This window comes from Carya illinoinensis, chromosome 14 (genome assembly GCF_018687715.1).
Source record: "Carya illinoinensis cultivar Pawnee chromosome 14, C.illinoinensisPawnee_v1, whole genome shotgun sequence".
Classification (NCBI taxonomy): Eukaryota; Viridiplantae; Streptophyta; class Magnoliopsida; order Fagales; family Juglandaceae; genus Carya; species Carya illinoinensis.
Window position 1 is genome coordinate 29,001,715 of NC_056765.1, and position 17,417 is coordinate 29,019,131.

General features: G+C 36.0%; 1 protein-coding gene and 1 long non-coding RNA gene across 3 annotated transcripts; both read left to right on the forward strand.

Moving 5' to 3' along the window:
* Positions 1-462: 462 nt before the first annotated feature.
* LOC122293247 (protein SMG7-like) lies at positions 463-9,985 on the forward strand. 2 transcript variants are annotated; one of them, XM_043101773.1, is made up of 8 exons: positions 463-689; positions 2,912-2,968; positions 3,213-3,818; positions 3,940-4,062; positions 5,263-5,495; positions 5,609-7,533; positions 7,703-7,843; positions 9,400-9,985. In XM_043101773.1, the coding sequence occupies exons 2-6, from the start codon at positions 2,912-2,914 to the stop codon at positions 7,509-7,511; spliced, it is 2,922 nt and encodes a 973-aa protein (XP_042957707.1). In that variant the 5' UTR covers positions 463-689; the 3' UTR covers positions 7,512-7,533; positions 7,703-7,843; positions 9,400-9,985. The 2 variants fall into 2 exon arrangements, with proteins under 2 accessions (XP_042957707.1, XP_042957706.1); XM_043101772.1 differs by having other exon boundaries at positions 464-689; positions 2,849-2,968.
* Positions 9,986-10,847: 862 nt separating this feature from the next.
* Positions 10,848-12,378, forward strand: LOC122293248. Its single transcript, XR_006237221.1, has 3 exons — positions 10,848-10,903; positions 11,004-11,078; positions 11,921-12,378. It is a non-coding gene; the product is annotated as an uncharacterized LOC122293248 (long non-coding RNA).
* Positions 12,379-17,417: the final 5,039 nt, after the last annotated feature.

Consider the following 17,417-nt stretch of genomic DNA (forward strand, 5'->3'; position numbering starts at 1 on the left):
GTATACCTAATATTTATGTTGAATTCTAATGCTTTTTTAAGCATTTTTTAAATTATGATTAAGAGACTTGTTTCTCAAATATTATTAATGAGAAACAATGATAAATGAAAATGACCTAATACTCCTTAAGAGTTGAGAAAATATAGAAATTTATAGGAAAAAAATAAATGGACAAAAAAAATTAGAAGAATAAAAGTAATTTTTAAGGAAAAAAAGAAAAAGAAAAAGAAATGCCTACTCTTAAGAAAAAATATAGAGAGGAATAGTTAAAAAAAACGGCGTCGTTTGGGAGATCGCAGCAAACAGCCATGAGCGCGTGAAGTCCCGAAAATAAACAAAACTAAAAAAAACAAAAGAAAAGAAAAAACAAAATTTAAAGTCAATAATTGGGGGTGGGGTGAGAACGTCGTCGTTTTAGTCATGTAAAACTGAAAAGACAGAGAAGAGTCGGAGTCGAAGGCGAAGACCGGAGAATCGAAGGAAAGAAAGTGGCAAGAATTTTGCTTTTAATTATTTTAATTATTTATATATAAAATATGTAAAACTCTAATCTCATCCCCAATGGCCTATTAGAGACCCAAAACGAGACTCTCTCTATCAACGATCCAAACCCTAACAAACACTTTCTATTTCTTCGCTATCCGATGCTCTGATCCTATACACTTCGAGCGGTGGATCTGATTCGCGAGGTGTGTAATTTTTCTTATACTTTTGATCTTATTCTTCTTATTTTTTGCATTCTGATATTCGTGCTTTTTTTTTTTTTTTGTTGAAAAAATTTGAGCTGATTGATCTATTTGTTTCATCATTTTTCTCCGTACCAGATCTGGTTCAATTTCGGTTTATTTACCTTTCTTTTTTCCTGATCGTGTGCCTTTTTTTTCTTCTTCTTCTTCGGATAATAATCATTTTTTTGGTTTTAAAAGAACTAGTGTTCTGGTTTTTATGGAACTCTTTCCTATTTTCCCAATGCTTGGATGGAGAGAAAATTGAGGCAGCAGCCTAACGTAAACGGATTATAAATGGAACATAAATCTTTGTAATTAAGTCGGACATTGTGCCAGGCTCAAAAGGTTGGAGGTGGTATTTTTTACCTTTATTATTATTTTCTTTTTTGGGAGGGGTGGGGGTGTCAGAGGCCTTCAGACGGGTTGCAGTTGTCAAAACTTTAGAAATTCTAGGGTTTTATCCATTTGGCTTCTTTTCTTTTCCAACAAGATTTCGGCCGCCGGGTGGATATTTGCAGGTTTGAGAGGTTACATCTCATGCTAAATGTAATTGGTAGTTTCTCTTAAATTGACTTCTTATTTCACTGGGTTTGTTTGATGAGAATAAACGGTTCAAAATCTGTATGGTGCTGTTGTAGTAATGATGGTTCAAGAGTTCTTTGGCTGGTCAATTTTTCTTCTGAGTGTACGCTATGGAATGGTTCTTGCATAGACAAGCGGTTCCGTTATTTAGAATTTAGGAGCGATATATAGAAAATAATGGTTGTTTGTAGTTTATTTCCAGTAAGAATATTTGCTTGCAAGCTAGTTTGACATTTCTTAATATTGTAGAACAGGGTCTACACTTGTCAATGAGAATCTTGGGTGTCTGAAATGTGATGGATTGAAATTTTGATCTTTACAACATTTTAAGAAAATATCAATCATGACTCGAGCTTAGAGGTTTTAAGAAAAACAATCTGTACAAATAACTTGAAATCATAATATGTAATCTCAAAGTGTGTTTTTTTCCCACTTGATATGCCCGTTTTCGGACTTGAGCCAATTAATTTTCAGCTTTACGAGGCTAACATATGTAGTTATATAAATATATATATTTGTGGTCCTCCTTTCATTCCACTTGTATAAGCATCAATTTTTTTTGTAAGTAAACAAAAAAAAAATCATTAAAAGAGGAAAAGGCACACTCAAAGTGCACGAGATGTATACAAGTGATTGACCTACTAGAAAGAGAAAAAGATACAAGAAATTCATGTAAATTAAGCCTATTGAAATCTATCGAAGATGTCGAAAGGAGGAGAGTGTTGGGAAAGAAAGTCTGGAGCTCCTCTATTTTCCATTCACAATCCTCAAAGCATTAAGCATCGAATCTTTTAAAACTGCATTCCCTGTGGACAAAATGAGCTTGCTCCCAAAATAGCGTAAAGAACATGAGTGTTTGCACTTTTACCTAATTTAAGCCTTTAAGCTGCTTTCCAAGGCCAGACTTGAGAAAATCATATAAAAAGAGGTATGGGTATTAGTTGTTCAGCTTTGCCTCAGTTGATCAAATGGTAGGGTTGGGTTATGTATTTTGTTAGAAGTTTTCAAAAGGATTTTCACTGTGTTGCAACTGATAATTTTTGACAACCATTAATCACGCTTAGGCATTGCTCTTGTATATGTCCTGTATACTGGGGCTCTTGCCTATTCTTATGATCAATACAATCTTGTTTACTGATAAAAAAAAAAAAAAAAAAGATGTCAAGAAGTTTTGTAATTTTTTGGGGGAGCGCGTGGCAATTTTTTTCCTTTTCTATGATTATAGTGTGATTAACATACTGGTTTTGCCTTCTGATTCCATCTTCTCTTTACTCTGGTACTCTATAGAATACATCCAATGTGTGAAGTGATTAAAACTTGTACCACGTGACTTACCTCAGACCGGACTGACCCACAGTATATTATTGAGGAACAGTGTGATTAAATTTGTTGTTTTGGCTATTAATGTTGGCAGCCAGTTATTATTCTCTTTCTTTCATCTATTCTTATTGAAAAGCTGTAGTTGTCTTCAAATTGATCTTTTATGTGTCTGTAGATCCATACTTATCAAAAAAAAAAAAAAAAAAATGTGTCTGTAGATCCTCTGCAGTTAATTCTGTTTGAAGTTAGGCAAGCATGTTAAATGGATGATGATTGAACAGATGGATAAAATGTCCGCTCCAACATCTAGGGAGCATGCCCAACGTCTTTATGAGAAGGTATTTCCTCTTTCCTCATTACAATTCAGCCTTTTCCATTCTAAATATCGGGCTTGGATTATCTTTGCAACATAAAACTAATTTATGCTAGTAAAAATCTCGCCGGAATTCTTACGTGGATGACTCTCTCTCTCTCTCTCTCTCTATATATATATATATGTGTGTGTGTGTGTGTAATAAAAAATATATATAGATATCTGTACAATATATCTTTTCTTTAATAGTACATTTGTCCTTTATGCAGAATGTGGAATTGGAAAATAGGCGACGAAGGTCGGCCCAGGCACGCATCCCATCAGATCCGAATACTTGGCAACAGATGCGTGAGAATTATGAAGCAATAATTCTTGAGGATCATGTTTTCTCTGAGCAGCACAGCATTGAATATGCTCTATGGCAGTTACACTACAGGAGAATTGAGGAATTGAGACAGCACTTTAGTGCTACTTTAGCAACTGCAGGCTCAAACACATCTCAGGGTGTGAAAGGCCCTGCTCGACCTGATCGAATTGCAAAAATAAAAATGCAATTCAAAGCTTTCCTTTCAGAAGCAACTGGGTTTTACCACGATCTTATTTTGAAAATCCGAGCTAAGTATGGCCTTCCTCTGGGTTATTTTTCTGAGGATTCAGACAACCGAATTGTTATGGAGAAAGATGGGAAGAAATCTACTGAAATGAGAAAAGGTCTGATATCTTGTCACCGTTGCTTGATATATTTGGGTGACCTTGCACGTTATAAAGGACTATATGGGGAGGGTGTCTCTAAAAGTCGGGAGTATACTGCAGCTTCAAGTTACTATTTGCAAGCTTCATCTCTGTGGCCAACAAGTGGGAATCCCCATCATCAGGTTTTCCCTTTATTATTGGTCTGCCATTATTCATTGTAACATATTCTGTGTATTCGGTGGATTCATATGTTTTGTTGTGATTTCAATCTTTCATTGTGACATCCTCTAATTATCATTTCAGCTAGCTATATTGGCTTCCTATTCGGGGGACGAGCTATTGACAGTTTATCGATATTTTCGGAGTCTGGCAGTGGATAGTCCCTTCTCAACAGCAAGGGATAACTTGATTGTTGCATTTGAGAAGGTATAATTTTTTAATTGATTAGTCTAAAAAATATGTATTATTTTTCTGACTTGTGGCTGTTATATCCTTCTTTTTTGTTTGTTTTTTTATTTTTATTTTTATTTTTTTTAATTTTTTAATCACTATTATTTTTGTTGAAGTATTTGTTTTGTTGTGGGGACTTAACAGCTAGCCATTGTACAGGTTTCATCTCATTCATTGGATTCTAGAATAATACTAGACTGATTTAGTATGTGAAATGATCCTCTTCTGATGGAATTCTAGAAGCTTACTGCATTTTGAATAAAGGTGGAAACTAGGCCATTTTTGTTTTCTGTTGGAAGCTCTTTAACAGGTGAACCATGTAACATCAGTTAGATAACTATGAGCAAGCGGGTGCGTTGGAAGCTAATCTTGATTTAAAGGCAGTTGACTGATTATAAAACTTGATATGAGATGATTTGACTTATCTCAACTAAGGCTTAATCTCATTAAATCAAGGCTGGCTACATGGATCTTTTTTTACCACATAAGATGCATTTTCACCAGAAGGTTGGGAAGTAGTATGCCCAGTTGACCAGGTTCTACCACTGCAGGCCCCCAATCATACTCGAAAGAAGAGTTTGATCCTGGCTCAAAGGGACCGCTAGCTATATGCTTTACAAATGATACTGAAGAATGAGATAGGCGGTGCCATAATGACTTATCATCAGAATATATATAATACAGAAATACATGTATTGTAAGTATCCTGATTGTTTGTATGTGTATTGGGATGGGAAAACTGTGAATATGATCTTCCTTCAATATCACTTCCCTTGAATTTCTCAATGAAAAACGTGAAGTTTACATTATCTGTTAGGTTTGGGGAATATGCTTTTGTTGCAAGTATTAACTATGAAATCAAATTCCATTCCCTGCCCCAAAATGTTTTTGGGATGTCTTCACATAGAATAAATAAACCAGCAGCATTTTTCCACGGTGTAATTGTGTTTGCAGTGGTTGAATGAAATATTGGATGACATTCACTGAAGTTGACTTGACCTCTCTGGAGTCAAGCAATGTATATTTTGGTTGGTTGCTTTTGCCAAAGTAAAAGCTCTTTTCAGTTTTTATGCTTCTGTCTTGAGTCATGATTTCTGATGCTATGAGAAAACTTTTTTAGTATCTGGCTTAATAATGCTTCTCTTTCTTATTTGTTTGGCTTTTCATTCTTGGCAGAATCGTCAGACTTACTCTCAACTATCCGAGGATGTCAAGGCTTCTGCAATCAAGGAATCTCCTGTGCGGTTGACTGGCAAGGGAAAAGGGAAAGGGGATGTGAAACTTGCATCAAAAGATACAAACTCAGATGGCAGCCAGGTAAAGGACGGAGCATCCACTGGGCTAGAGACATATAAATCCTTTTGCGTTCGGTTTGTTCGTCTAAATGGAATTCTTTTCACTCGCACAAGGTATTTACCGGGAAATTTTACTATGGGTATATTTTAACCACTTTCTGTAGACTGATTCTCTCTCTCTCTCTCTCACCTCCCCCTCCTGTGGTGTCCTGGCTTTATGTTTCTAGCCTGGAGACATTTGCAGAAGTTCTCTCTTTGGTTAGCAGTGGTTTGCGTGAACTTCTGTCTTCTGGGCCACAAGAAGAGCTGAATTTTGGTGCTGATGCTCTTGAGGATGGACTTCTCATTGTTAGGCTTATTTCCATTCTTATATTCACAGTTCATAATGTAAGAAGGGAGGCTGAAGGTCAATCATATTCGGAAATTGTACAGCGTGCTGTTCTACTTCAGAATGCATTTACTGCTGTTTTTGAGTTGATGGGGCACATTCTAGAGAGATGTGTGCAGCTGCATGATCCTTCTTCAAGTTACCTTTTACCTGGCATTCTGGTATTTGTAGAATGGCTGGCGTGTTGTCCAGATGTTGCAACAGGCAGTGATGCAGATGAAAAACAGGAAACTGTTAGATCAAGATTTTGGAACAATTGCATATCTTTCTTGAATAAGCTCTTGTCAAATAAGGCGATGTCCAATGATGATGATGAAGATGAGACTTGCTTTAATAACATAAGCAGGTATGAAGAAGAGGAAACTGAAAATCGGCTTGCTTTGTGGGAGGACTTGGAGTTAAGAGGATTTTTGCCATTACTTCCCGCACAAACAATTTTGGATTTTTCTAGGAAGCATTCCTTTGGTGTTGATGGCAATAAGGAAAAAATAGCCCGTGTTAGAAGGATACTAGCTGCAGGGAAGCATCTTGCAAATGTGGTTAGAGTTGATCAAGAACCGATGCGTTTTGATTCAAAGTTCAAGAAGTTTATTATCGGTGTTGAGCCTCAAACCACAAATGGTTGCATGTTCACTACCACTTATGGGGCCATGCCTCCTATAAATAGTATGATTTATGAAAAGAAGTTGGAGAAAACAAAGAATCTGGGCATTCCGCAGCAAAATCCTGAATTAGAAGGGGAAGAGGAGGATGAGGTAATAGTTTTTAAGCCTACAGTGGTTGAGAGGCGATCTGATGCGATTGGTCTGGAGTGGGCCACATATGAGGGCCTGGATCCTGGTCTAAATGTTTCTACAAATGATATGAAGTTTCTTGGCAATCTTCGGCAGCAGATTGCTCTTGATTCAGGTTCACAAGTGCCTTTATCTGTTGCTAATATGGTCCCCCGGCATCCTCAACCAATTCAATCTTATGCTTCAAAGTGGTCAGTGGAAGAGGAGTCTGTTCTTTCTAACGGCTTGAAAGGTCTAAGGTTTCCGGAGAATGGACATCTAATGAAATCTGAGCACCAGGATAATGGCATATTCACTCCTGTCCATTCAGCTTCCATCCAGCAAGCTGTCAGTGCCAATAATGGCAGTATGTCTTACAGTCATACAAAAGCTCCAGAACCTGTCATATCTAAGATTGATGCTTTTCCGTTGTCTGGGGTGATGCCAGACAATTTGGTTGTGAAAACATCATCAGCTTCAGTTGCTGGTACAAGAAGAAGTCCAGTTAGTCGGCCTATTAGGCACCTTGGGCCCCCACCTGGTTTTAACCCTGTTCGCCCTAAACAAGTGAATGAACTTGTTTCTGGGTCAGATTTGGTGAGTGAGATACCAGTAATGGATGACTATAGCTGGTTGGATGGGTACCAGTTGCCATCATCAAGGAACGGCTCTGGGACAAATAGTTCCATCAATTACCCATCTTATTCTAATGCCCAGCACATCAATATCAGTAATGGCTCGAGTGGGACTGTCAACTTTCCATTTCCTGGAAAACAACTTCCAATCATGCCATTCTCAGTGGATAACCAAAAGGGCTGGCAAGAATACCAGACCCTTGAACAGCTAAATCTGCACCATGAACAGCAGTTGCAGCAACAGCATAACCCCATCAATGGAAATCAGAAATTTACTCGACTGCCTGAGCAATATCAAGGACAGTCCATCTGGACGGGTCGTTACTTCGTGTGATGTCAGTGCGAGAGTATAGATGGTAAGATCAAGTTTTCTTTTTTTAGTTGTAGTTAGTAATTTCTACTGCTGGTATTATTAGGCCTTGTTATTATTATAGTCAGTTATTTTATTGCCATAATTAGGAACTCATTTTGATCTGACAAACTTTTCTTTTTCAAGTATTCTGATCTGACAAACCCATTCCTCAGGCCCTTGGGAACAATTCTGGTGAATGTACTGCATCCTTTTGCTACCGAATTTAGACTCCAACTTTGTAGCCTTGTCAATGTTGAATTAGTGTTGGAGCATTGGTGGCGATGGCTTTCTTGCAGGCACTTGCTACTACTTGAGTGAGTATTCATCTAACTACATATTGCCTATTTAAAAAAATTTATCGAAGTAAATATTTGCTCTGTGTCAATTTCACAAATTTCCATTGTGTTGGGGGAAGGGGAGACATTAATGCCTATCCATATAAATTCTTGTTTGAGAGGGACGGTTTTTGTTTTTCCTGTTTCTTCTCCACAATAAATCTGGTTTTTTGTGGTACATGTTTTCCCACCATGTATTTTTCTGCTGTTGAGCCTTGATCCCCAATTATCAATGAGAACAAACACATTAAGTATTGAATTGGCTGTTGTTTTGATTTATTAGATATTTGACTTCTATATCAGTATGTGCACAAACATGTGCTTGGGTTTTTCTTTATGACTTGTTTACCATTTCCTAGTAACATGCAAAAAAAAAAAAAATAAAAATAAAAATAAAAAATCTATTTGGAGGTTTGAATCTTCAAGTCGTAGAGGTGCATTGGTATCTTTTTTCAATTTAGGGTGACTGGTTGGAAATTAATAACCTAGTCTGTTGCTTTGCTAATAATGTTGTGAATATAGGGCTTAGCTTTAAATATGCAGATTACTCTGTGAAATTACCAGAGATGGAAGGAATGATATATAATGTGAGCAGATCCTTCCCCCCCCCCCCAAAAAAAAAAAAAAACCCACTCTAGTAGCTTTCCTTCTGAGGCTCATTTTGTCTGGTTTAAATAGGATACGAATGAAAATCTATCATTTTGATCATTTTTATAGCAAGCTATTTATTTCATTCACCACAATTGTATGAGATTCGAGCCTAATCTGAACCACAGATCTATCTTGGTTGTGAGATTTGGGTTTCCACCAATTGATTTGTATGGTAGCTTCTGAGGCTTTCCTTCTAGTAGCTTTCCACCAACCCCACTCTAGTAGCTTTCCTTCTGAGGCTCATTTTGTCTGGTTTAAATAGGATACGAATGAAAATCTATCATTTTGATCATTTTTATAGCAAGCTATTTATTTCATTCACCACAATTGTATGAGATTCGAGCCTAATGTGAACCAGATCTTTCTTGGTTGTGAGATTTGGGTTTCCACCAATTGATTTGTATAGAGTTCAGTCAACTTGCACCCCTTTTTCTCCGGCAGTATTTCTTTGATAAGTTTCTTCTCAGGCAATATTACTTTACTTTTACAACCCTTGCTCTAGATTTCATATCCAAATCTCGTCACTGGTATAGATGATGACCTGCTTTTCTGCCTTATTACAATGAAAGACACCACAATCTCTTTCCTCTCTGTTCAGGTGTATAATTACATGAAATTCATTTTTTGTGGTACTCTTCTCTAATTGACACTGCCTTGGGGAAGAGGAACTTGACTGCCTCTAAGTTTACTAAAACATATATGAATAGTAACCAGTAAACTATAGCATGCAATGCACACAGTTCTAGTTTTTGTTTGTTTGGGGCTACTAGGATCTTTACTTGAACTGAAATTTTTTTGTACTTTCTCTGGTTCATTGCTTTTGTTCAACTTCCTCTGTTTTGGTTGTCTGTTATTATCTGCACTTCGGTTTTCTCTTTTTACAGATTTCGTCAAGCTCTAAAGCCTGGTGTAAGAGAAATATGGATTCGAAGTTCATAAGAAGTAGATGCCTTGTCTGGTTACTTGGGATGGATAGAAATAAGATCATCTGTTGCTTTGGGTCTCGTGCCTCGGACAATTGGTGTAATAAAAATGTGCTCCCCATTCTACTCAACTGTTAGACATTCTAGCTGTCAAAAACACTGTTATGGTCTTCAGCTGGCAGCCAATAAAATATATAATGCTACTCGAGGCCAAGTTGTTCGCTACAATACGAGCCACAGTGGGAAGGTTGCTGGTTGTGATGTGGGGTATTGGCAAGTTGGACAGTGTGATATATATGATAAAAGACATGATGAAGATTGTATTTGGGTGACTGCAAGTGTAATACCGAATGGTCGGTTGCTTCAGGAAAGACAGTGTGTTGATATTATTATGCCTATGCCTATTGTGTAATAATTTTATGGGTAAATTATGTGATAAGGGATAATATAAAATAGCAGCATTATGGTGCTTTCAAAAGTCGGGCTAGACTCTGATTTCTTTTTTTTTTGGTTAAATGATGAAATAAGCTGTGGAAATTACCTCTCTTATGTTATTCTTTTTATGAAATTTGTTTTGGTTTACTTATCCAAGCAGGGTTTGTAGGAAAAATTAATGTATTGGTAATTGAGGCTTTACCTGTTCTTTTCTCTCTCTTCTATTTAGAGGTGACAAGATTCGCTATACCTCTTTTGAAGGGAGGGCCACCACGCACAGGCCACAAAGATAGTCATCACGAGGTCATGTCTTTTGAATGATTTAGGATCCCATTAAAATGCAACTTTTCCATTTCTTTTTAGAGAATATAGCATTGCATCTTATACTTTGGAGGGCCAGCGGGGTCCTTGCAATAGGTCTTACAACAACAGTTTAGTTTCACCAGCAATGCTTTCATCTGTATCCTCTCCACAACCCAATTATATTATTAAACCATCACCATCAACTTACAATTATGAAAAGCTCTGTAGTCGGATCATGTCTAATTACAGGGAGGTGCATGCGTGGCAGCTTCAAACTCACATTATAAGTCGATCAAGATGTTTTATACGCCTGATCACCAATTGATCAATATTATTTAATGTTATTGCCGTTGGGATCGATCAAGTACTGTTTCAACAAAGCAAGGAATGAAAATCACAAGGGAATTAATTAATATTGATGAGATCACCCGGCCACATTATCAATTAGCTGCCCAAATATATATATATTTCATTAAGAAAAATGCTACTCATCCTCTGGTCTTCAAATCGCACAACACACACCTGGCGTGGCGAATCCGGTTCGGAAGTCACGTCACGGTTCTGCGAAGCACGACCCCTCACTCTCCCTCACCTAGATGAACAAAAGCCCCCCACCCTCTTCCATCTCTGTGAAGCCACCCCACCCTCACTCTCCCTCTTTGCGAAGCCTCCCCCCCCCCCCCCCCCCCCCCCCCCCCGGGCGAAAAGACGAAGCTAGCCACCAAAAGTGAGTCCTCTCTCTCTCTCTCTCTCTCTCTCTCTCTCTCTCTCTATATATATATATATATAAAACTATTGGTTTGTGTAATATCTTTGATTGACCTCAGATTCCTGTAGACTTCACTAAGACGATTCAAATCTTGAATAGCTGCCAGATGCATCGTTAATGTAAATGCACATAGGTACATTCTTCTTCTGCGTTGTAACGCTTATTGCAACAAAAGTATCTTTGAGTGGTGATCTTAAGATGATTAGGCTTATGAGTTTGCTCTGAATCTTTTCTTCACAATGATTACATTGGCTCGAGAACAGTTGGGCATTTGAATTTGTTATTGTCTTGTTTTAGATTTGATCTTAATTTACTATGAATAAAATCCATTTTACCTATCAAAAAAAAAAAAGATTTGATCTTAAAATTAGCAACTATTTTATTAATAAAATTTGTGCTGGATGCCCGCTACCACATAGGTATGTTTTAATGAGTTGTGTAATTATGAAGAATTTCTCAATTGAAGAAAACAAATAAATGTTAAAGCCTGTGCTCAACTTGCTTTTGTACTTGGGTTTTTCTAATTACCAAAATGAAAAAAAAAAAAAAAAATTCTCTTCATCTTTGGATTTACATATCTTGGATTGGTAGTTGATTTTTATGGTTTTCCCAATGGATACTCCTATGAACAACTAGCATTAAGTTGATTACCTAGGCTTGGCTCTGGTGGTATCATAGTGGAATTGGATTAGGGTATTTTGTAGCTTTGGATAACATAAGAGAAGTAGAAAGAAGCAAGAATGGTGTGATGCCTCTATTCCATTTGTGGATTTCCTTGAGCCATGTGTATTTTGCAATTTCAACTATTGAATTTGTGCACGAGTCGAAGGGAGAGGTAGGATTTGCATTTCCCACCAATGATAATACCATTTGAATATACATAAAATTAGAAAACAACCTTACAGTCCTTTGCTTTTCATTCCAATTTAGACTTTCTACACTCCATGAATTACGACTTTACTATATGTTTTGCAGCCTATTTCTACCATGCATAATGTTGGTCAACAAATTTAGATTTAGAATCAGAGATTACCCTACTGCAACTATAGATGGAGAGAAAGTACTTGTAAAGAGAAAAGCTGAATTGTTAAGAAAGGAAGAAGATCTTCAAAAGAGAGAGGAAGATATTTGGAAGAGGAAGTTGGGACTCCACAACAATCAAGTCGAGTTTTGAAGGCAAGAAGCAGATATGTGGTGTTTCATGTGTATTGAGATCAAAGTGAAGCCCCAACTTATTGGGATACATCGACCAACCAGTTGATGACTTTGTTATTAGAGGGTCTTAGTGTTTGTTAGGAGACAAATTATTGGAAAATCTGTTGTTAGTGACTTTATATTGTTGTTGGAAGGAATCTTCGAATTCAGTACTTTAGTGACTCTATTTTTTTTTGAACACTTTCATGTTAATTAAATTGGATTCATTTCCACCAAAATCATGTCCAAGTAATTTTCTGCAGTCAACCCAACAAGTAGCCAAATACATACTTCACAGATTATAATGAATATGGTGGTGCTATCCTGTTCAGAAAATATCTGCAATATTTATGCATTTGATCCCTATCCCCCATCAATTATTCTCTGTGGAAACAAACTCTGGAGCTGGCATGAAGATAAAAAGCATTAAAATGACCCCACTTGTCTATATTCCAAATGTGCTTGCTCTGTTTTTGAATATATATATATATAATACATATAGTAATAACACACCACAACAACAGTCACTGTGCATATATTTTTTCATAAAATACATAAAAGATAATTTTCTGAACAAGAGTGACAGAGTTCATGAGTTCAACAAGTTTCTTTAGTCAACCCAACAACAGAGTTGCATCTTCAGCTTCCTACAACAGTAGCCAAATGCATCTTCAACTTTCTACAATCATTCCCAAATACATTAATAAAGAAATGCAACTTCAGCTTCCTACAATCACTCCCAAATGCATAAAGAAATGCATCTTCAGTTATACAAATTGTAATACAAAATCACCCCAATGGAACATCGTTTTTAGATTTCCAACATCTGTGTATGGACATGTCTGATTACACCAAGCTACCAAAATACAATAATTTACCAATGCCTCCGGATATCGTATTAAATATTTGTGAATTGTGTATGTACATTGCCAGCACCATTACACTTCCAAAAGGACCAAAACTACAAACACCAACAATACCATATTTTTCTATGTACACTTCCAAAAATGCTTTGAAGAATAGATCTATTACACTTCCGAAAATACCAAAAATACCAACACCAACAATACCATATTTTCCTATGTACACTTCCAGAACTATTACACAAAATACCCAATGCCGTAACTACCAACCCAACAACAAAGCCACACTTATATGCTGCTCATTCAAATTTCATCATGTATGCCGCAATTATCCAATCCGCTGCACTGGAAACATAAAAGAAACGGTTATTGAATACATATTACCTGTTTCCACAAAATCTAAAAATGCTTTGTAGTGGTGCTACAGCAATAACCTCATGATATTAGAAACTCCCCGACTGATTTGCTCTAAGTCTTATAATTCAGTGAACATGACGTATCCTGGATATATTAGAAATTAAAAATTAATACAAAGATTGTCCATACGAAATTAACACAAGTAATGCAGTTCATGTTTAATAGTAGGACCTGTTACATCTTGCTCAAAAGTGTTGCAGTTCATGTCATAAAGGAAAATGTAGCCATGCGTGAAAGAAACACTACTTGAAAATGATGGGCAATAAAGGAAAATGCTGCAGTTCATGTTTTATTGTTGTAAATCTTCTCAGCTCCAATATCAATGCCAAAGATCACTACTTCAAAGAAACAAAAACTGTCCATATGGAAAACCTTGCAGCCAAGTAGGCCTTCAAGTCTGAAACTCCCTCAATGGATTTTTACAATGCCGCATCAACAGCACTAAATGATCATCTTTTCTCTCTTGTGGGAGTACATTTCTCTCCTACAATTTGGACAAAGACCATAGATAATCAAAATAAACAAACCCAAAAAACAAGATAAGTGCTATAGCCATAAAACGGTTAAAAAAAAAAAAAAAAAAAAAACAGAGCAGAATCCATGCCTGCAATGTTCTCACTACTACTTGAATCTGAGAAAATTCACATCCCTCTATTCTTTTTTTTTTTTTGATAAGTACATCCCTCTATTCTTAAAAGCAAAATGATGATCCAAATCTGTAAAGTAGTTTCAATGTACTACAAACAGCAAAATACTCCCTTTAGATACAATAAAAGATTACACTTCCAGAACTATATCAGAAAAATAGATTACACTATAACCCAATGCCAAAGCTACATCATCAAAGCAGCTCTAGTGCTGCTCATCAACTGAAAATTTAAATTTCTCAAGCAACACCATTTGTGGAGAAGCACATCATGTTCACAAAACACATAATACATGCTCGGACATGCATTTTGAAATCCGGTATGCTTTCACCATCCATCCTCTGCACTGGAAAGCAGGCCTTTTCACTTCAAGTGTCCTTTACATGTTTAACCTTTATTATTTGTACCTGTACCAACAAAGGATAAAAAAAACTCATAATCCAAGAGAACGATAAAAGAAAAAAAAATACGAAGGAAAATTTTAAAATGGATAAAGTTAACTAATTTTGTTGCTCAAATGATGTTCCTTTGGCCAATATAGCTGACCTTAGTAACCAAAAAATGTCTACAGGGGGCTGGCATCTTGGTAACTAAATCTTAGTTTTTTTTTATATTTAATTAGCTACACAATTTCAGCTGTTATCAAACTTTCAAAATATCCCAACCAATGAACATCTATCACAACCCTTCGTCCATAACACACCCAACAAAGAAAATTAAAAAATAATTTTTGCTTCTACCTAATTAAAAAAACAAAAAAGCATTTCAGATGAAATGGCCATCGGATTTTTCCTCTAATTATAAAGCCAGCGTTACCTATCAAAAATTATAATGCCAAACTTAAAAGTAACAACCTAGAGTTTAGCTATTTAATGTGGTTCAAAGGAAACGAGTTCCAACCAGACAAATTTAAACAAACCCAACAAAAGGAATTTATTGGAGTGAGCACTACCCCAACTAGACAACAGATTTAGAAAAAGTGGCAGAGATTCTCAATCACACACTGGAAGCCTAGAAATCAAAAAAATGAGAGAAAAAGTGAAAGATAAAATAACAAGATAAAATTATTGACATTTTTGGAATTTAGGTAAAACCGTAATTCTCAAAAATATCTAATTATGAATTTGAAATTATTAAATGCGGTTTGTTATTGCATTTCCAATCCCATTATTATAAATAGGTCAATTTTTAACAATTATTGTTATGATTTAGAGTATTGGATGTTAAGGTTCTCAACGTTACCTATTCCGAACCTATTTAATTCTTTAACCAATAAAGTTTATAAAATACCAAGATTCAGGCCCCATTTGAACAGTAAAAGTGTTTCATCTTATCTCATTGTTATAATTTTTTTAAATTTTCATATAAAATATAATAAATAATTCAACTTTTTTAAATTTTAAAACAATAACAATATTAAAAAAAGAGTTTTGCTACATACAAGCAAAGTTGCGTATTAATCTACGTATCAATACTGATTCTTTCATACTTAAAATTTAAATTAACACTGTTTTCAATAAAATCTACTTTTTGATCAATTATGTTAAATTGGTATGCAGATTAATGCACAATTGTTCTTGCAACTAGATTTTTCCTACCTCAAAGACTGCTAAGAAACTCGAAATAACTTGGCAAATGCTAATAAATTTCAAAAAATAAAAATACATACTTACAATGAGAATAAAAGTACATACATGTCAAGTTGGGAAAATAACATTCAATGACCACCCCTATCTGCCCACATAGGTATGACAATCTCATCATTTATTGTAGCTATAGTTGGAGTTGATTTAGTACTCATGTCAGGATGACATGATGATTTTGCGATGTCACTAATTGCACGACCATTTGGATCGAGAGGCATGTTTCTCCAATGCTCAAACAACCAATCGTTCGGAGTCGCCGTTCTAATAAAATTTTGTAATGTATAACATGCTGTCAAGAGGAGCCCTTGCTACCCAATTGAATATGTAGGCATTAATCTTAGATTTTTAAACTGTGATTTCAAAACGCCAAATGTGCGTTCAATTATATTACAAATTGATGAATACCTATAATTAAAATAATCCTTGTACACCTTAAATTACAGCTGACTATGATGATCACTAATATCATTCATTTATCTGGGATATGGGGGCATAAATCTCAAAGTGCTTGGAAATATAATAATAACCTGTTGACCCATTTCAACCAAAAATTCAGAAATATAACAACATACATATGCAGACAAACAATTAAATAATATTAGAGGTTTTACCATCTGGGGGCATGGAAATTGGTTTTAGGCTTGACTCAATACATGGAGGAACACGCGAGCATCATGTGTTGTTCCCTCTCACCCAGTGTAGATAAATGTGAACTTTATATCGAAATCACATACACACAACACGTTTTAGGCAACAGACCAACAGGCAACAGAGGCAAGTAACTTGGGAACAACCATTAGGATTTTTTCCTTCTGGCAAGTAACCTTGTCATCAACACAGCAGCTATAGCAGTAGCAACAGTGCTAAAACAGGCAAGTAGATATATCATAGATATATCACTGCATCTTTATTTTGTAGTAATCCTGCACATGCAGTTTTCTATATATATATATATATATATTTTTTTTTTTTAAATACAAAAAAGTAAATGATGCATTGGCCAAGTCAAGCTAGCTATATGGGGCAGAAACTAATGGTTGCATGTGTGAGAATAATGATTCAAGCTTGCTAACGAGAGAGAAACCAGAAAATATGCAAAAGGATTATGCGTTGTATTTATCATTTACACTGCTGCTACTTTATATACACAGAAACAGAGCAACCTTTCTAACAGAAAACAAAAGAATATTCCAGCCTTTCTATCTGTACAGCTGTGAAATGTAACAACCTCTAAAATTACATAAGGATACATAACAGATCATCTATGATGAGGACATTGTGGTAAATGTACCATGATATTATTACAAGAACTAATTCTATTTGATGATCCATGTTGTTGCATATCAAAGACGTTGATGTGCATACCTTCTGCTGCATTTACTTGATCGAGATCCTTGCAAGAGCTGGTACCATGTTGCTCTAATACCCCCCCACAAGATGGAGAATAGATATTAACTATTCCCATCTTGGAAAGGTGTAAGTAAAGCAAGTAAGAAGGCAAGGACTTAGTGAACATATCGGCAAGCTGAGAAGAAGTATGAATATGTGCAGTTCGAATAGCCCATTCTTGGATTTTATGTCGGATGAGGTGACAGTCCACCTCAATATGTTTTGTCCTCTCGTGGAAGACAGGGTTTGCTGCAAAGTGTAAGGCAGCTTGGTTGTCACAGAAGAGCTTAGCAGGTTGAGGATGAGGAATGGAAAG